This window comes from Colletotrichum godetiae (genome assembly GCF_030913485.1).
Source record: "Colletotrichum godetiae strain CBS 193.32 chromosome Unknown BDP55scaffold_31, whole genome shotgun sequence".
In the NCBI taxonomy this organism is placed as follows: Eukaryota; Fungi; Ascomycota; class Sordariomycetes; order Glomerellales; family Glomerellaceae; genus Colletotrichum; species Colletotrichum godetiae.
Genome location: NW_026851279.1, coordinates 288,408 through 307,457, shown reverse-complemented (window position 1 = coordinate 307,457; position 19,050 = coordinate 288,408). Strand labels below are relative to the sequence as shown.

Below are 19,050 nucleotides of genomic sequence, written 5' to 3'. Positions count from 1 at the left end.
CTTTTCGTAGAAGGCTGCCGTAGCGCAAGGTGATCCCTGCCCGGGATCTGCCGAATGGTGGGGGAGCTTGAGATCCCATCCATGAACATCAACATTGCATCCAACTCCACGAACACGACCTACCATTCTACATTATAGAAACTGAAAGCCGCCAACTCCACACAAACCTCCAATCACTTGCTCAACGAAAATCGAAGCCGAGAATACTAAACGAAACCCACAGTCATGGGCCTGGTACGTCCCCATATTCCACCCTCTCCATCCATCCTAAATCCATACACCCCAAAAGTAACTGACAAATCTGCGCCACCGTGACAGAACAAGGACGCCAGCCACACGTACGTGCACATGCACCGCGCGCGCGACGCCGATCTCTTTGAGGATTTCTGCAAGGAGAAGCTGCCGGACGACGAGGTCTACGTGCCCCCGCAGCACCAGCCGATCAACCCGGAGGACGAGGACGACGTGGTGCCGGATCAGCACGCGGCGTTTGGGATTACCAAGGCGACGCAACGGCAGCGGGAGGCGGCGTGGAAGGATTTGGGGCTGTCGGGGTTGATGAATCGGGGGCCGCCGGCGGCTGGGGGGCAGGCTGGGGCTGGAGGGAGTTCTGGGGGTGCTGGTGGTGGTGGTGTGAAGAGGTTGCCGCGGTAGAGGATGTGCGATCGCGGTTGACGACGAAGAGGGAGGGGGCTGGCTCTATATGGGTGGAAGATATTCTTTGGCGTTATGGGATACCCAGGCATTGATTTTGAGGACGAGGTAGGGGAAGTCTTGGGGAGTGGTGGCATCGTGAGATTGCTTTGGAGGGGGAACGACTTGACCCTTGGACCGGAGACGCGTTATTGACGCAGAGGGCTTTATGAGTTTCGTAGCTCCTGTGAACACATCGCTGGTGCAAGAATACTATTGAGGTCTTTTAAGGGTTCTTGATCTTGTTTGCTATGAAGTCTTCCTAGAAATTCACTTCAAATGATATGTAAGGTACTTGATGCACCAGAGAAATCTCCCATCGCCCAAACGCCGTCCATGCCCTTCCAGTAAACGCCGTGAATCAACATACCCCGTCATCTCCTCACCCAATGACCACCATCAAACCAGCCACCTCTCTCAAGGGCTCGACCAGCTCAGCTCTTCCCAAGATACCCCTCCCTCTCCAATACCTCAGGTCTAAACTTTACCAAAAACACCGTCTTGCCAGGCCACATCTCGTGTTCATCCTTGGCCGCAATATTATGCGCGCTCACCCTCGCAGGGAACCCGGCCCCGTCGCAGATACCCTCGACGATACCCGCAACATAAGCGGCGCAGTTGAGCTGGGACATTTCGCGCGGCACGGAGATGTAGGCGTTGACGAGGGGCTCGTTGTCGATAATCATGTACTCGTCGGGCTTGGCCGGGTCGGCTGATTTCTCGAGGCGGTCGGCTTGTCGGCCAAAGAGGTGCTGCCAGCAGGACTGCTTGATGAAGTGGAGGAGGGTGATGATTGTGAGGGGTCGGGTCTGGGTGCGCGGGGGTTCGCGGAAGAGGAGGAGGTCGAGGAGTTTGAGGCCTATTGAGTGGCCTTGGACGTTTAGTCTGGAAGAGTTTAAGGGCAAGAGTTAGTGGATGTTTGGATCTTGGACGGTAGAGGGGAAGACAAAAGCCCGGGGGGGCTTACCGTTGTTCGAGCTCGGAAATATCCTTTACGTTGCGCTGGGCGTACGAGACCATTTCGCTAAAGAGGTAGGCGAAGCTGGACTGGCTCAGCTCGGCCGTCTTTGTGCGGTTCAGGGGCCGGTGGTAGATTGTCTTGCCGTTGGAGGGGTATCGCAGACCGGGCGTTTCCTTGCCCGGGATGCTCTTCGTCGTCGGCAGGTTCGCCATTGTCGCGTGGGTGTATGTGTGTGTCTGGTGCCTAGAGTGCTGTTTGGTGGTTGTGTTGAGATACAGGGTGATGCACCTGGTTTGAGACTGACTGGAACTGTCCTCCACGCGCTGAGAATCGGTGTGCGGCAGCAGCTTTGGTGTTGCGCTTGCGCCGAGAAGGGGTGACGTTTATGGAAAGGCTGCAGGGTTGGCGGGAGCTGTGGGTTTCAATGTCCAAGTTGCGATTGGGGAGGCGATTGGGTCAGCCTTATCGGCGATAACGATAAGAGCTCATGAACCTCACCTCCCGTACCTTGCCTAACCTCATGGAAACTTCGTCTATCACATTGCAAACGTCATCACGAGCAAATCGAATTGGAAAATATGTATGATAGAAGATCTATGTAACGGGGAACACCAAGAAAGGTTCCAACCGTCTCAATGTCCCCGCGGAGCACCCAAAAATCTACCTTTCTGTACCTCTATCTTGCCATTAGTTTGAGCGCCTGTTTGCTCTGTCTATGAATGTTGTAATGATTCAAGCCAACCTCTAAACTCTCCGTTCAACACTTGCTACCTATTCAGCCTCATCTACACGGCAAGCTTGACCTCGGCAGGTGTCTCAGCCGTAGCTGGAGCAGCCTCAGCAACAGCAGCAACAGCCGGGGCAACAGCCTCCGCGCCGACGCCCTTCTCAACGGCACCGCCCAGGTAGTCTTCCGACTCGCCAATCTGCTTGCCGCCAGCAACCCAGCGGGCCGTCCGGGCGTCGTGCTTCTCCTTGCACATGCCGTTGAGGGCGGGCCAGTAGACGGAGTGGTCGTACTCGAACTCGAGCTTGCCGTCGCTGAACTCGGTCCACAGCTGCTCCTCGGGCACGTACTGGCGCATATCCTCGTTGAACTTGAGCTTGTCCCGGGTCATGGGGTCAATGAAGGGGGTGATGAGCTTGAAGAAGCCGTTGACCATCCAGGGGACTGTCAATTGTTAGTATTGTCGTGAACTGATCTAGAGGAGATGGGGATGGAACGGGATTCCAGTAAAACGCACCATTGATGATGAGGGCCTTGCCGAGACGCTCGGGGTAATGCGTCTGGAGAATATGCAGCACCTCGCGAGCCAGCCCAAGGCCGGGCGCCGTGTTGCCGCGGCTCTTTGACGTCTTGAAGTTGATGAGGAGGGCAATCTTCTCCTGGCCGGCGGGCATGAGCTCGATGACGCGCTCGAGCATGAAGACGAGGTGCTGGACCTGGCGCGGGCTGGGGTCGGTGTTCTGGCGGCCCGGGTTGAGGTAGTGACAGGGCCGGCGCTCCTTATCGAAGCCGAGAATGATTTGCTTGCCCGTCTCGTTCTCGGGCGAGATGTGGTCGGCGGTGAGGTCTTCGACGCCGTACTCGCGGCGCCAGGCCAGGGTCTCGAGGAGACGCTTCTCGGCGTCCTTGAGGGACCATTTGGTGGCGCGGAGGTAGCGGAGGAGGCACTCGCGCGTGAGCCACTGGCGCTCCGAGTCGGTGAGGGGCCCGGATTTAGCGGCGTGGGCGGCGGTGGTGCACTTCACTTCCGTCCAGGCGCGGGCTTGGGCGAGGAGGCCGTCGTATTTGGTCTGTTGGTCTGCGGTGAGGGCCGGGACAGCCGGGGTGGAGGAGGCCGGGACGGGGAGGGCGATTGGCGTCTTGAGCGGGCCGGATGCGGTGGCCTTTTCTTGCAGACCGGCGGCGGTGGTGGAGGCCGGTGTTTGATCGGCGACGGAGGCCATGGCGGGCGTGACTGGTGGTTGGTGGACCGTGGACGTTTTCTTCCTTCGGAGAGGAGCAGATCCGGTGGAAGGTTGGTTGGATTCTTTTTTGACTTTTGCGGCTTGCCCTTGCAATACGGATGGGATCGTGGCCGTAAGGGGTATGGTGAGGTGGGATGAGATGTGCGCGCGGGGGTTGAGGGGGGTGTGCGTTGCGTCTGCGTCTGTTTTTGGTACAGGAAGAGCAAAAAGGCACCAGTGTCACGCCGTGATCAGCTTTTCGAACTTGTTGTTCCAGAGGTCACGGAAGAGGTTGGGTGAATCGTGATGAGGTTCCTTCGCTCACAAGTCTCACCGCTAGAATTGCAGTTGCGGCCACGATGAGCTTACGCGGTAAGGATTGACAGTTGAGATCGGAGTCTGGAGAGGAAAGGAGATGAGCCCATGCCGGGAAGCTCAGTTCCGGCCGTTAGTGTCCGCCCCAAGAGACCCAAAAGGGGACCCCAAAGGCGCGTTTTACTGTGTAGGCCCGCCATTGATCGGCCAGGCTGCGGGCATAAGGTAGTAGGTTGAGTTTATTCTGTTTATCTGAGGGATATTGAGGATTTGTCTTAGTCTACTCCATATGCGACCCAAGGTATCACGAACCTCCTCCTAACGTTTGCGCAATTAAAACACATGAAAGGCATTAGTCTGCAGAGGCTGTTGGCAAGTTACATTAAACGCCGTTGAGATGGATGGTCAATATGTTGCGCTTTTTCCGAGGTGGCAGGGCGGTGGCAGGCCTTGTCACGCGCTGCACCTCAGTCTGCAGCGCGGTGCTGGTCGGCAAAACGGTAAAACTCGCGCTAGACCGGACCAAGTGGGTCCCGGTTCCAGCGTTTTGAGAGGACCCTGAGGACCCCCAGTGCCTCCGTAAAATACCCGGAGTTCACCTTACCTAATAAAGATACGTACCGAATCTTCAGCTGGGATGGGAGCAGCTCTCTCCTAGGTTGACTCCTTCCATCTGCTGCTTTCTGCTTTCTGCTACTGCTGGCAGCTGCAATGACGCTGGCGGCGATGTGAAACCTCGGATCTTCACTCAACCTTCAAGACAACTCGCACACGCCGCTGTCGCAGTCGTCCCCTTCTAACAACGGACCAGAGCCCTTCCTGTCTCCGTCGAGTCATGGGTGCCACTTTTGCGCTGCCGACGAACTCTTTGCAGAGTTGCAAACCAAGGAATGCCAGCATACCGGCGTGTCAGTGGCCACCACCAAGTGTCAACTTTTTGATCTCTCGTACGGATCCTCCCATCTCATCTGATCCCATGGATTGGAAAATCCCCGTGGCATTTGGAGAACGACGAACCTACCAAAGCACCACTACAGTGTACAGAGACCACATTCCACACAATATCGCCGATGATGGCTGGAAGATGAGGCTTTACCCAAAAGAACGCCGCTGGCCGACTGCGTGGAACGAATCGAACGATCAATACTTCTATCGTTTCCAGGCTAACGATCATCCGCTACAAATGTCGCGTGGTCAACATTAGGCCGCCCCAAAGTCGAGACGGTGCTCCAATCAACTTGATTCCTCCCTCGGCCGGTCCCTCGGCCTTCCGTGTCCGTGGCTGGTCACGCTGGTCTTCTTGGGGACGTTGGAGCCATTCCCAGCTGCCCGGATCTCCAACCATCCGAGCTGTGGCTGCAGCCGAGCGCCTGGCTTCTCTCCCTCCCGAACTCCCAAGGCCCGGCACTGGCCCTGTCACCGTGTCACACTCTCTCAGAAAGACTCACTTTGTGTGTGCTCTCTCCACCCCATCCGTCCACTTTCCATCACTCGGTTCTTCGTTTCCGAGCCATGGTCCATCCCTCGAGAATCCCTCTCGTCCAATCCAAACACACACACACCCAAAACCACGGATACGTCGCTTGCTTGTTGGACCAAACCATGAACACATCCCATCCGTGCGGGGATGCGCCGTCGTCCCAGATGCCTCTTAGGTTGAAGTGAATGCAGCTGCCTCCCGCCCACACCGTCTGCTATTATCCAATATCACACTTTTCTGCAACCCGCTGCCGCTCTTATCCCGGCTGCTGGCCCCATTCCAGACAACCTAGACATCTCGGGGGAGCCCTGCCTGTTCAAACTTCTCACTCCGGCTTCTGGACGGATCGTCGTCACATCAGCACGCCCCCCACGAACTCCGCCCAATGCCGCCGGGAACTCGAATGTCCATCACTGATCGTCGCGGCTCCCGGTCTTGAAAAGGCTGCGTGGTATCCGTACCGGTAAACCTTCAAAAGAACAAAACCTCCGGATCGACCGCCAGGATTAGAGCTCAAAAGCCACTGATGTTTCACTGGCATTCCTCCATCCTTTTTGCAGCTCTACGTCCCCAGAGCTCTTAAAGATGGTCACCATCCTCCCTTCCCTCTGGCCTTGCCCAGATCTGAGGAAGATCTCTCTTCCCTCACGCGATAATCTATCCTCCTGGTTCAACATGCCACTCTCCAACTACCTCGTCCAGGCGTCCATCGCGGTCTTGTTGGTCATCTTTGGGATCCAGATGCAGACAACAGCTGCCCAAGCTACACCTCTCGCTTGCACGAATGTCGACCAGCCGAACCCCATCTTCAGCCAGTACCCGAACAACGCCACTGGCCTCTTGAACGTCACCATGGTCATCATTCCGATCCCCATGACGACTGCGCGCCAAATCATCCCGCAGCAGTATGGCATTCTCGAGGGCGCATATCGGGCTCTCATGCCAAACTTCCCCGCCGACATGTACCCCGTTGTCGTCCAGGCCGGCCACGATCACGACATTCGGTTTCAGAACTTTGGAATTCCAGACTTTAGTGTACGTCCTGTGTACAAGACGTTTCCTCCCAGAGATACTTTACTGACACTCGGAACAGAAAGCTGGCTTTGAGTTTCCCTTCCTGGATCTCCTTGGCGACGGCAAATCGTCCTTCCGATGGGCACCCGAGCAACTGATTTCGGCCACCAACCCCGCTGCCGTCACCGGCTCCCAGGCGTACGGCACCGAAGTCCACGCCGCCACCTTTGCCCCTGACTGCAACGCATACTCGGCCACCCCCGGAGGTGGCACTTCATTCAATGGTACCGCGGGCGCCAAGTACATGTCCCTCGAGATGAAGAAGTCGTCGTGCGGCGGCAAGGCCCCCTACACGCTGGCCATGTTCGACACCATCATCAACCAGCCCATCTTCGCCAACGGCTCAACCTGCGATCAGCAGATCCGTCTCTTCAACACCTCCGTCACCACCGGAGCCTTCGAGCCTGTTCCCGTACGCGGGACGCTCAAATCGAACCTCGGGCCGTTCCAGACCGACGTTTCGTTCTCCGACGTGGCTGGCTTCCAGGCCGCCACGCCCTTTATCGAAAACAACTATCTTCCTTGCGAAATGTTTAGAGGATACAACCCTGTTAAGACTACTTGATACCCCTCTTTCTCCATTGCGGAGACAGACATTTTCTTATTACTTAATTTCTATTTACACCCTTTTTTAGCGGTGGTTTGGCCTTTGGCCTCGGCTGGAGCCGACGGGGGGATATTCTCACGACCTTTATGACGGCATGACGTACATATTTACATGGATGCGGGGAGAAGACTAGAATCTCTTCCCCTTGGAATGGGTCAATATACATGGCGTGCACCGCTTGGTGCCGCGATATCTGAACATTACTATTTGCTTGAAATCTGTGACGTGGATGGGTGCTAGATGTGATTGATTTAGAATGTGCCTTCTCAACATTGCAAAACCGAAACCGAGGTGGTTGGCCTCCAGGAAAGTGCATGAGGTAAAGTAAGGTAGGTGGCACTAGCAGGTGCTGGAAGCTACTGTACTAATCAGTGCTACCTCGAGCGTCGCATTCCTATCACCGCACTCGGAATAACAGCCTTAGAAGAGCATTTCCGACTTGCGGCTGTAGTAGCCGGTTTCGCCGACTTCGGGGGAACTTTGACTGTTTTCGGCTTATAGCTACTGACTTTGCGTTCGGCAGATTTTTCTCTGACTGCTGGACACGGGCTCTTCCGCATATATCCACTTTTATCCCGTCTCCGGCCCGGAGCGGAGCGTCTCCACATTCCGGAGAGCGACGGCAGGACCAAGGTCAGGTGGCCCGGGTCAGCGACGTGGCTATTATCAATCGTAACCGAATCTGGTAGCCTGGAGGTAGGATTGGTAAAAAAAAAAACCCCCCCCCCCCCATATTTAGAGACATGTTTCTGGTCTAGATCGAAGGGAAATGACAAGATGGCAGCAACGTTTTGCTGAAGTGCGGGAGGTCTGATGGGTGGGATCTTGAGATTGTTGTAAACCTGCTCTTGAGCACAAAACCGCAAAGTTGAAGACCTGATGGCTCGCTCTGAATGAGCAGGATTTTATGACACGCCAGCTTTGAAGCACAAGTATTCTTCACAAGGCCAGACTCGCCGGTGGGCTAAGACTGAGAACCCGTGACTTTTGGTCTGGCTTTGGTTCTCTTGCGTTGAGTTAAGAATGCAGTGCATCTGACCAGGCTATTCAACGGTCAGCCTCGCGATTCGGGATTACTTAATGGGCGAAGCGACGTTCTTGGGTTGCCTCGGTTCTCTCTGGATGGGTTGAAAACGCAGTGAAGAATGCTCCTACAGGCTGTACGGAGTAGCAGGCTGCAATTATCTACCTTCAAACCCCGCAGTAATGCCTTTTTTCCTGACTTTGACTCTCGCGATGTGCTAAGAATGCAGTGCTGACGAAGGATCCAGGCCTATTGTTGCAGCCAGTAGCTGAGTGAAGATTCTCGCTGCTGATGTCTGACTGTTGATTGGAGGGGTGTGCATTGCGCACAATGTCTTTAGCTTGCACTGGCCCTCTTGGGATGGGTTAAAATCGCAGTGAAGGCAAAGAATAAGGAATTAAAAGTCTCAGCCGCCGAATTTTGACCCCTCATTGAATGACGAGGTTATGTCACTTCCCTTGGGTTGGATTGAAATCGCAGTGAAGTTACTTAAGTATGCTGCCTACATTTGACTTTTGTCGTCTAGGCCCTTGGCAGGGGTGCGAGATGCGGCGAGGGACTTTTGGGGAAAGCCAACTTTGAGGACAACTCATTCACGTCTTGTCGTATCTCTTCAAAGGAGTATTTCTCCTTTTCTGTTGTGTGAGATTTCATGAGTGCTGGTTTTTGAATTCGAAGAGGAACGGCTTAGTTAACTATCGCTTCGACTTGCGTATCGAAGTGATGTGCGGCTTGGCGACGAGCTTGATCAAGGTCGACGCAGATCATCTCAGGCGGGCTTGTATCTGTACGGCATGTTCTAGAGTCTAGATCAAGATCTCACTCAAACCTCTGTCATTTAACCCAACAGATTCTTAAACATGAGGTAGGTTCATGCAACAATGAGCTAACGGGGCGGGAAGACGGAAAGTAGATGCACGAATAGAGGTTATTTCGAGCGGCTGAAGAGACTCATAAGTTGATCAGGTTTTCGTTGCATCACCCACATCAAAAAAAAAAAAAAGTTGTCCCTCAGCAGCAGATGAGAAGCATCTTTCGTCCTACTTAAGTGCGAAAAAAGGCCAAAGGACCAAGGGGAGGGATAAGACGGCAACTAGAGACGAAGGATCGACGAATGGCGCGCCTCAGAATGTGACTTTGGACGGAATTCAAAACGCGACTGGAAACACTGCAGGGCCTCCGTCCGGGGAGGATGTGTGAACTGCGGGGGCCGCTTGGCGGCTTTAGGATCGCTGAAACGGGCGTTGTACTGCTTAGTCACAGGCTCTTCTCACTGTTGACTCTGCTGAAGAGCGAGAAGTTGCACTAACAATTAAGAATTTAGAGGCTAAGAAGAGAGTCTGGGGCTTGTTGGGGGCAACATCGACAACCCCTGTCCTGAAACTTCAGCCTCAGACTCTGGTGGTATCTGGACATGAGACGACGGGGAACCGTAAACAGGACGGCGTAACGAACCGAGGGCGGTTATTGGAGGCGAGGATGAAGGAGAGAAACAGGGGCAACATTGAACAAAAGAACGAGATGGCCCGCGTGAAAGCCCTTCGCACCTGTTTTGGCTTTGCCTCTTCCTCCTTGTCTTCTTCTCTCCTTGGCGCTGGCGCATTGCTATTGCAGATTATCTCCAGTCTTTCTAATTCGATTCGATAATTCTCTCTTTCATTGACTTGTCTGCCGCCGGTTGATCCGCTTTGTACCTTGCTGCACACACAAATAGAAACAGAACATTCATTCGAGAACTCACAAAAGACAACCGCCAAGATGGATATGTCGGACGCAAAGTACGCCAACATCAAGTTCGAGGACCACGATGACCGGAGCAGCACCGAGGTCGAGGAGTCACTCCTTGGCACCGACGACAAGGCATGCCGGCGCTGCATGGCTAAAGACTACCATCGCGACCAGCCGGCGAGGAGGAAGAACCGGTGCCTGGCGATGCTCAACTCGTCGCGGTGGTTTGTCGATACGATATTGCTGGTTGTGATCTTGGGTCTGTTGGTGAGAGAGCAGATGCAGAAGCCGCCGGTGAATACGTGGGATTTTGGTGGGGATTTGACTGGTGTCAGCGGACATTGTGAGTTTTGATTCCTTTCGTGATGGGAGGGGAGTGAGGGGTACGTGAGAATGAGGGATCTGAGATTGCTGACTTGATGAATGTATAGTCTCGCAGCAGATCAAGACGTTCACGCCAGACTATGAGGGCAAGTATGCGCCCAACGACACATCAAAGTTTTTCACCGATGAAACTTTGAACAACTGGAACGAGTTGATGCCTTGTGAGTACTTAGTCTTCAGAATGATGAGAGGGATACGATCGCTAACATGGAACCACAGACGGCATGGGTTTCCAATGGGTCAATGACACGCACAAGTACCACGACCTGCCGACTCCTATCGTCTGGCCCGAGAAGACCGTCTTCACCACCTCCATCACCCACCAGCTGCACTGCTTGGTACGTTCGAGACACCTCGACTCACCCTTGAATTTGTTGGTGGTTACTAACATCCCGCCCAGTTCGCCGTCGTCCAGACCTACTCTGGTATCAAGTCCGGCCACGAAATCCCCGATGACCATCACTGGCACATGATTCACTGCTTCTCCTACCTGAGACAAACCATCATGTGCAGCGCCGATATGGCTCTCGAGGGTCTTGAGACAACCTTCCCGGATCACAACGGCGGTTCTGACGGCTGGGATTCGAAGCATGGTAAGTCACTCTCATATGAATCAAGATCTAGAAGAGCAGATGAAGGCTAACAAGATGCTCAGTGTGCAAGGATTACAGTCAGGTCAAGAACTACTTGGAGAGTGTCAGGGCGTACGACGACAGAGAAATCTTCTAAAAAGCAAAACTATTAGCACAGCATCATAGGCATTTCATTTCAAAACATACAAATATTTCATACACACCACATTCTATGAAGCATGCCAAACAACGAATGAAGCCTTTCGTATTCCTATGTACTAACCCTTGTAATAGACTAGGTAGCCTCGTCATATTCAACACGAAAAACGCGTTTCCCAACATACTCCTTCACGGCTTCTTCCAAATCGGGGAGCTTGCTCAAAGCCTCCCGCATAAACCCCAGGACATGAGATTCCTCTAGAACCTCATCCGGCGTCATCAGCTCCCACTCCGGCAACTCAACCTCGGGCAGCGGCACACAGATTCCGCACCCACTGCTACCCCAACGACAATAACACGCGTTCCCATCCACGCGGCCGGGGTCCCCGTACCCTTCCCACACCTCTCGGTCCATCATCCGCCCCGTCCAGACCTGCCGTTCAAATTCACAATCCGAACGCCAGACCTGCGCCCACTTGATGTCGTCCATACGGAAGACCTTGTTGATCTTGGTCGTAAAGGACGACAGGTCGCAGTGTAGGTCGTCCAAGACTTTGGCCGGGAGGCATGCGTCGTCCCACTTCCACTTCCACCAGCCCCCTTCTGATCCCGGGTGCGGGACCAGCCGCCAGCCGACGACTTCGTTTTCGACAAACTCGTACACCTTGGCTACGCAGCCGATGGAGGCGGCGCGGACGGACATCTCGGGAAGCAGGCGGGGACGCGTCCCCAGGTCTGGCTTGCCGCGCTTGTTGTACACGACGGTAGGCCAGCTGCACCAGGCGCTCATCTCGCCTGATAGAAATGACGGGCACCTCGAGGCCTTGACACGGGCGACGGCCCAGTAAGCTGACTTGACGAAGCGGGCCTTCCTGTACGGCGGCATAGCAAGGAACTCCCCCATGAACGACAGCGGTAGGCTACACATGACGGTCAGGAACCGCATCATGGCCCGCAAGGGACACGCCTCGGTCGCCAGCTTCCTCAGCGAAGGATCCTCCCTTTCGCGCTTTCTCTGCGGCGCGAAGCGAATGCGTTCGGACCGGTATATCGTGGCATGCCACGCGTCGAATTCGGCGTGCGCGAGGGGCGCGGGGAGGCACTCGTCCATCTGCTTGCCTAGATCGGCGCGGTCGTCGAGAAGCTGCGAGCGGAGGGTGAAGAAGTCGTCCGAGTGCGGGACATCCCACACGGGGAGGAATGCTTGGCGAAGGTCGTAGGGGTCCCATTCCCACTGCAGGCTGACGGCTTCACCATTCCAATTGGTCTCTTGGTACCGCGTTTCGTAGGCTTCTCGGAAGCGGTGGACTTGGTCCATATCGATGTACTACGGGATGCTCTCGGCAAAGGTTTTCAGGAGATGGCGCACGGGGTTGACGAATTCGCTCAGGGTGGCCTTGAAGGCGCAAATGACCTCGATAAAGCCGTCCTTGTCCCAGTGCTTGAACATTTCTTCGGCGCGCTCCACGCGAGTTTCGTAGGTTTCGCCCGCGGGGCCGCGGATCTCGCCTTCCATCATCGTCGCGTTGCGGCTCTGCCATTTTGCGCCGCGTGGGTAGAAGGGTTGTTGGTAGTACGCTCGCCGGATGAACTCGAGGCGGAAGAAGGCGCGCTGGAGCTTTGCGCGATTCGTCTTGGTCATCAGGACGCCCTCCGATATGTGTACTCTGTCTGGTTCATAGGCCGTGTGCCGGTCCCAGGCGTAGGTCATGTTGTCGGGGTCTTCGGTGCCGTTGTCGTTGCACCTTGCGAGGAATTTGGGTTTGAGTATTTCGATATGCTCGCCCCATATCGCGTCGGGGAGGTCGTTTGGGCGGCGGTTTTGCCAGCTGTCTTCCCATTCTTCAAAGGTGGCGTATATCTTGTGAGCCTGCGAGACCCTGTCTAGTAGCTTATCGATGACCTTGACGAGCTGGCAGAGGCCTGTTAGGTCCCATTGTCCGCGTTCCATACATGGCTGCGTATTCGTTTGGACGCCAGCGCCTGCGAATGCCGAGAGGTAATAGGAGATGGTCCGTCTGGCACTACCAGCGATAGATCCCATGATACCTTCCGTGGGTGGAGGCCAGTCTGCCACGGTGCCGTTGGCATAGTCTTCGTTAAAGGTCCTTCTGGCCGTCTTGCCCAGGTGTTTCAGGCGACGGTCGACGCAGCAGATGGAGTCGGCCCAGGCTTCTGGGGCGATGTGTTTCCGGAGGATCTGGACCATGTTGTCTTTGAAGACCTTGCGGAGGGTAGGGCTCTCTTCGCAGAGGTCCTCGACATCTCCTATAGACTCTTGCACTAGCAGCTCTTCAAGTAGGACCTCGACGTTTGTCGTTGGATTTGGTTCGGCCTCGGTGGGAAGTGGAGGGAGCGGCCGAGAGACGATGTTCTTGAATGGTCCGAATAATATGTCTGCTGGACTTTTGAAGAAGGAGTGACTTTGAACTTGAGGGTCACCGGGTGGTGTTTCTTCGGCGGGGTGGTTCTCTTCAGCCGAATGATATTCGCTGGAGGAGTGGTTCTCACCGACGGAGTAGTTGTCATCGACGGACTGGTATTCATTTAGGGAGTAATTCTCGTTGACGGATTGACGCTCGTCAACGGACTGATCTTCGCTCGAGCTCTCCATGATGTTGCTTTTGACAGTTCAATAGTATTCGATTCTGATGGGATTTAATATAGACTTAGTTACGTTGGGATCGATGTTGGCCAAAGATATAGTCAGTATCTGAACTGGACGCCAACACAAGGCATTGTTAACACCTAAGCTTGTTCTCGGGTTGTCTTGTATGTCTTTGTCTTGATGTTCTTCAATCTTGGTCAACGACGGATGAGCCTGTTGCATAACCATGCCTCTGAAAGGACAATAATGTCCAAGTGTGAGTGCGGGCCATGTCCTTTATTGACATGAGACCTATAACGTATCGCTCTTTCTATATCCTGTACAATGCCTTGTTCGATACGATAGGCGTGGACTTTTCAACCAGCGCGGTCGAAACTAAGGGAGTCAGGCATGGTAAAGCACAGCCTTTGTCGAGACGACTATCTGAAGGTTACTGAGTAAAGACTCGTCTCGCATTGCTTCGCAAATAAATTCGATAATGAATGTATGGAAAGAAGCCAATCTGGCCGAATAGCGGACGTCCTTCGTTTGGAGGTTCTTGACCTCAATGACTATTTAATACATGTGACACGCCGCGACTAGAAGCAATCAAAATCTTGTAACTTAGGGATCTCTATTATGTATTAATTGTAAGTAGGGTTTCTATGATCTCTCCATTTCTCCTTGATGAAGAACAACGCTCCTTTGATTCAATGTCGGAGCTAGGGACGGAGGAGCGGAATTTTCCACTCCTTACTCCCAAGTAATGTCATCCAACGACTCATCAAAAACATCATCATAGTTGACATCGTCCTGGTAAGCGAAAAGCTCATCAGCAGGCAACAATAAGTCTCCATTAGTGTCAAAGAGCGTGTCCTCGAACTCGACGTCGAGCGGGTCGCTCTCATAGGCGTCCGAAACATCGTCGCCGTAGTTAGCCCACTCGCCAAGCTCGCGGTTGGTGATGCCAAGGAAAAGGAGGTAGCAATCATCGACCTCGCCGTTGGTGACGGTGTAAGTGAGATCCGGACTCTTGAGCATCTCGAGGCCGGCGTCGACGTCTTCACCGACGAGGTAGATCTTGGCCGTCTGGTCGCCCTTGTAAGTGCAGACGGCGGGGAAGAAGATATTGTCTTCAGGGTCGATGGCGGCGAGGATGCTGGCGGTGCTGTCGTTGTCGTCGTAATAGAAGGGGGTGAGTGCGCTGATTTCCGCGTTAGCAAGGCTGAAGCTTGTGGATTGAAACTGCTGGCTCGAGAACTTACACATAGACCGAGGTTCCGGGGAGGTTGGCCTCGTCTCCGGCGCGGAGACGGCTGACGCCAACCTTGTCCATGGTGTTGTTGTAGTAGTGAAGGACCTCGCCGGTGGGCGTGGAGAGAGCGGCCTCTCCGTAGCCGGCCCAGAGAGTGTTACAGGTAACGTAGTAGGGCAGGTCGTTCTGGGTGGTGTTCTTCTGGAGGTAGACGTTGCCGTCGCTGCAGGCGGCAAGCACGTAGCTGTTGTCGCTGTCGAGGGCGAGGGTACTGAACCAGTATCCGTCAAAGGCCGCCTCGTCGAGATCGTAGGGGATGGCGGCGAGGTCGGTGCCGTTGTAGTCAAGGTACTCAATTTCCTCGACGACGTACTTGGTCAGGTCGGCGAGCTGGGTCGAGTTGGTTGTGTTGTTGGTGGGGACGGAGACGTTGTTCGCGTCGCGGCGGTACTCGTACTTGTTGTAGGGAGTAGAGGGGAGGGAGCGCTTGTCGTCGTGGAGGCCTAGCTTGCCCTTGCTTGTGCCGTCCGTCTTGTTGCTATTCAGATATTAGCATGATTACTTGACAAGGTCATCAAAGTCGAAATCGTCACTTACCCAATGCAGTACGAGGCAATGATATAGTCCTTGGTCTCATGGATAGGCCAGTCCTTGTCGACGAGTCCGAAACCCTTGAACTTGGCTGTGACATCGTTGCGAACGCTGAGGGTGGTGCTAATGCCGGTGCAGTTGTTAAGAGGCTTCAATCCAGCCTCAATACCGTCGGTGCTGTTATCCCACTTGGCCTGAACAGCGATGGCAGCGGCGGCCTTAATGGATGGCATGGTCTCAATACCGATGGCGCCCTTGCACTTGGAGCATCCGTTGAAGGTGGTGACGCCAAAGTCGAGGCCGACGGGAATGCCGAACTGGGCGGCGATCTCGACCTGACCCTCGGCCTCGAAGCTGGGCTTGAACTGGGGCTTGAAGCCAATGGACTTGGAGCTGCCCTTCTTCCAGTCGTAGACAAACTTTGCGCGGGCGATGCTGACGTCGGCGCGAGCGACGGCGGTGCCAGTCATGTTGAGACTAAACTTGATCTCGGTGCCGATGGAGAGCATGGGACCGACGGTAACGAAGCCGAGGGTGAAGGGCGAGAGGGGGATGTCGTACAAGTTGTTGCGGAACTTATGCTCTTGGTAGTACTGAGCGTAGATACCGATACCGAGACCAACGGAGAGGTCAATGTCGCTCTCGATGTAGCCATCGGTGATGCCCTTGATGTTCTCAATGGTGATGTTGCCCTTGGTCTTGAGAGATCCGGAGAGACCACACTTGACGCAGTAGAGGTTGATGAAGTTACCCTTGGTTACGGTAGTCTGCTTCTTGGATCCCTTGGGACGCAGATCCTTGGGCGAGGGAATGGTGCCAAACGACTTGAGCAGGAGCGCGTCGTCACCCCAAGGAGTCTTGACAGCCTTGGCCTCGCTGTCCTTGTCCTTGTCCTGCTTCTTGGGCTTGCAGGCGTTCTTGAGCTTCTCCTTCTTATCCTTGTCGTTCTCGGCCTCCTTGCACTCCTTGGCGGGCCAGGGAAGGAGGAGCTTGTCAAAGTCCTTTTCGAAGCGGTTGGGCTTGCCCGTGAGGATGTTGCCGCCGACTTCGACGACTGCCTTGCCGACCTCGACGACCTTGGCGCCAATCTTGACAACCTTTTCGCCCGTCTTGACGACGTTGTTCTTGGCGGCCTTGGCCCCTGTCTCAATCTTATTGCCGAGGGTGACGATACCGCTCTTGGTCGCCTGGCCGATCTTCTTGAAGCCGTTACCGATGGACTCGAAGACAGTACGTCTGGCAAGAGTTGAGTTGGACAGCTCGCCGTCAATGTCGACCTCGTACAAGGTCTCGTTGAAGCTGAAGACTTCGGACTCGAAGTAGCCGAGCTCCGTATCGAGATCATCGTCGAAGTAAGGTCCCAAGCACGCCGTGGGGAGACCGTACTTGTAATCTACGGGAGCTACGCAGGCGGTAGTCATGGTAGGAGCAACGGAGTAGGCCGGAGTCACGTCGGTCTCAGTCGCGGTGGGCTCAGCGGTGGCTGCGGGGTTGCCGTAGTTGACGTTCTGGCTACCGTAGTTTCCCCACACGACATTGATGTCCTTGGTGACATCGCCAATATCCTTGGCCTGTCCTGCCGCGGTTGCAGAGAGGGAGTTGCGGTCAAAGGTGACGGAGTTGGCCTGGAAGTAGCATCTCTGGCCCAAGTCGTAGTCACCGCACTCTGGCGTGTAAGTGACGAAGATAATGTTGTCGGCCTTCCAGTTGGACGCACTGTGGTCAAAGGCATTTTGATCACCAAAAGTCATGACAAGGCTGCCTTGACCCAAGAGCTTGACATTGCTGACGAGCCCCGAGTGGTCGAGAACGATGGACGGAGCAGTCCACTTGGGGGTAGCAATAGCATAGATGCCACCTCCGTTCGAGCCAGCATCTTGCGCGTAGTGGATCGGAGCACCAGCGCCGCTAGGCTGAGGAGTGAGGTTGTTGACATCGTTGAGATCGTGGTTGTCTGGGATAGCAGGCTTCAGGGTCGCAATGGGCCCAAGTTTGGAGGTTGGGAATTCGTACTCCGTGCTTGAGGAAGCAGCCGTTGCGGCAACAACATCGCCAGAGGCAGACGCTGTGCTGGTGGCCAACGTGAGTGTGCGGGATGAGTTGGCCGGAGAGTGGAAGGTCACGCCGGTGCTGAGGGGTACAGACACAGACGCGGTCTGGGTGAAAGAGTTGCCAGATTGACCTGAGACAAGAGTCTCGTTCCTCTGGCTGAGGTACTTGCGCTGGCCTGGGTGTGCAACGGCGCCGGAAAGCCCAAGTAGAGGAAGGGCGAAAGACCACTTCATGATGAAACGAATGTGAGTGATGATTGTGATGAAAAGACTGTAATTATGGAACTAATCCTGGAAGAGGAACGAGTGTGGTCAGCCCAGTATGGCCGATGATAATCGAAAGAGTGACAGAGACAGACACAGAAATAACTCAGGCCATGAAAGAGTGAATGGCAGAGAGGACTTGGTTGAAGCACAGGAGTCAAATTCGGAAACTGAGGACGATGATCCCTGGATTATATGGTAATTCAACCCTGCACGAAGAAATCCCATCTTTCAACCTGCCGAAATGTCGAGTCAGACTATCCTTGGCGAGAGGCCATCGTCTAACACCGCGACAAGTCGATGTTGACGGCCGCATCGGGGGACCATCTCGTTCAGGACTTAGCGAGGCTTCCAGGCGAGACTCAATCGAACGACAAGAAACACCATCTCCTGTGGTAGTCAGGGGGAAGTTCTTCAGAGATTCAGAAAAGGGCATAGTCTTCGTCGTTGCCGCGAGCACTAGTCTTCTTACTTCATTAGCGGCGGGATCCTGACCAAATAGTCGGGAGTGTGGCTAAACACCGCGTGGGATGTCAAAGGCGCCGGCCGACTAGATCGATGTTTGGTTGGTCGCTCAACGATATGTGGCGGCCAAGCCTCTCAGCCGCAGAACCCCTGAGTAACGAGTTTGCGCACGCCACGAACGGTGGCCGCAGCAAATAGTTGCAAAGATGGTGTTTCCCTCTGTTAAGCCTGTCAGTCAAAGTCTAAGGGGGATCAGTGCGGTACAGCAACCGGGGACATTGAACTGTCCTAGCTTGTGCTGCCGAGTGTCAACCCAATCTATCGGGTTGGTAATCGAGTGGGACAAGGAGTCTAAGCTTCAATGGATTAAGGCAAGAAGCCACGTGGGGTTACCGAACGTCTGGTGTCGAATTCTTCAGCATTGGGACGAAACCTACCTTGCCAAGTCACCGGTTTTTGGCACATCAGGCCTTGTTCTCGATTCCTATAGCAGTAGCAAGATAGGAGAGCTATACGCGGCAAGTGCATGTCGGTTGAATAATTCAGGCGCCATTCGTCCAAGAACTCGGCGATGTTATTTTGACGCTCCTGGGCACTCTTTCTAAAGGCTTGGACCCTGACGATAGACTTGGCCATGTTGCCTAAGCCGGTGAAGAGACAAGTCGGGAAATATGAATCTTTCAAAGACAGATAGCTAGGCTTCTCAGAATGTTCAGACAGCCACCTGCTTATGCGAACCTCCCTGGACACATGCTTTTTCTTTTTCAGTCGTCAAAATCTGTTAATGGGACCCTGGCCGTGCGCTGAAGGTTGACTGGTGAGGCACAGGCTCTGGGAAAGGTCATTTCCAAGGGAATTCAAGGGGAACAAAAATTGTAGCTTTGATAGTT

The 19,050-nt window shown here is 54.4% G+C and overlaps 8 protein-coding genes across 8 annotated transcripts; 4 read left to right on the top strand and 4 right to left on the bottom strand.

Moving 5' to 3' along the window:
* Positions 1-225: 225 nt before the first annotated feature.
* Positions 226-654, top strand: BDP55DRAFT_730579 (Apc13p protein-domain-containing protein; the record flags this gene model as incomplete). Its single annotated transcript, XM_060579705.1, has 2 exons — positions 226-234; positions 319-654. The coding sequence occupies 2 exons, from the start codon at positions 226-228 to the stop codon at positions 652-654; spliced, it is 345 nt and encodes a 114-aa protein (XP_060427454.1).
* Positions 655-1,127: 473 nt separating this feature from the next.
* Positions 1,128-1,866, bottom strand: BDP55DRAFT_556378 (transporter particle component; the record flags this gene model as incomplete). Its single annotated transcript, XM_060569585.1, has 2 exons — positions 1,128-1,578; positions 1,661-1,866. 2 exons carry the CDS (start codon positions 1,864-1,866, stop codon positions 1,128-1,130), a joined length of 657 nt encoding a protein of 218 aa, XP_060427453.1.
* A 573-nt stretch (positions 1,867-2,439) lies between these two features.
* On the bottom strand, positions 2,440-3,604 carry BDP55DRAFT_556288 (PDR16 protein; the record flags this gene model as incomplete). Its single annotated transcript, XM_060569572.1, has 2 exons — positions 2,440-2,825; positions 2,899-3,604. 2 exons carry the CDS (start codon positions 3,602-3,604, stop codon positions 2,440-2,442), a joined length of 1,092 nt encoding a protein of 363 aa, XP_060427452.1.
* Positions 3,605-6,074: 2,470 nt separating this feature from the next.
* BDP55DRAFT_730576 (uncharacterized protein) lies at positions 6,075-7,038 on the top strand (the record flags this gene model as incomplete). Its single annotated transcript, XM_060579704.1, has 2 exons — positions 6,075-6,434; positions 6,493-7,038. 2 exons carry the CDS (start codon positions 6,075-6,077, stop codon positions 7,036-7,038), a joined length of 906 nt encoding a protein of 301 aa, XP_060427451.1.
* Positions 7,039-9,422: 2,384 nt separating this feature from the next.
* BDP55DRAFT_224423 (uncharacterized protein) lies at positions 9,423-11,004 on the top strand. Its single transcript, XM_060566101.1, has 5 exons — positions 9,423-10,175; positions 10,264-10,377; positions 10,436-10,554; positions 10,617-10,809; positions 10,872-11,004. Exons 1-5 carry the CDS (start codon positions 9,863-9,865, stop codon positions 10,943-10,945), a joined length of 813 nt encoding a protein of 270 aa, XP_060427450.1. The 5' UTR covers positions 9,423-9,862; the 3' UTR covers positions 10,946-11,004.
* Positions 11,005-11,083: 79 nt separating this feature from the next.
* On the bottom strand, positions 11,084-13,561 carry BDP55DRAFT_748849 (uncharacterized protein; the record flags this gene model as incomplete). Its single annotated transcript, XM_060580599.1, has 2 exons — positions 11,084-12,274; positions 12,317-13,561. The coding sequence occupies 2 exons, from the start codon at positions 13,559-13,561 to the stop codon at positions 11,084-11,086; spliced, it is 2,436 nt and encodes an 811-aa protein (XP_060427449.1).
* A 600-nt stretch (positions 13,562-14,161) lies between these two features.
* Positions 14,162-17,824, bottom strand: BDP55DRAFT_770181 (uncharacterized protein). The gene is made up of 3 exons (XM_060581079.1): positions 15,387-17,824; positions 14,800-15,327; positions 14,162-14,738 (listed from the first exon to the last, which is right to left on the bottom strand). The coding sequence occupies exons 1-3, from the start codon at positions 17,663-17,665 to the stop codon at positions 14,288-14,290; spliced, it is 3,258 nt and encodes a 1,085-aa protein (XP_060427448.1). The 5' UTR covers positions 17,666-17,824; the 3' UTR covers positions 14,162-14,287.
* Positions 17,825-17,829: 5 nt separating this feature from the next.
* Positions 17,830-18,303, top strand: BDP55DRAFT_670235 (uncharacterized protein). The gene has a single exon (XM_060575371.1). It carries the CDS (start codon positions 17,875-17,877, stop codon positions 18,187-18,189), a length of 315 nt encoding a protein of 104 aa, XP_060427447.1. The 5' UTR covers positions 17,830-17,874; the 3' UTR covers positions 18,190-18,303.
* The last annotated feature ends 747 nt before the right edge of the window (positions 18,304-19,050 follow it).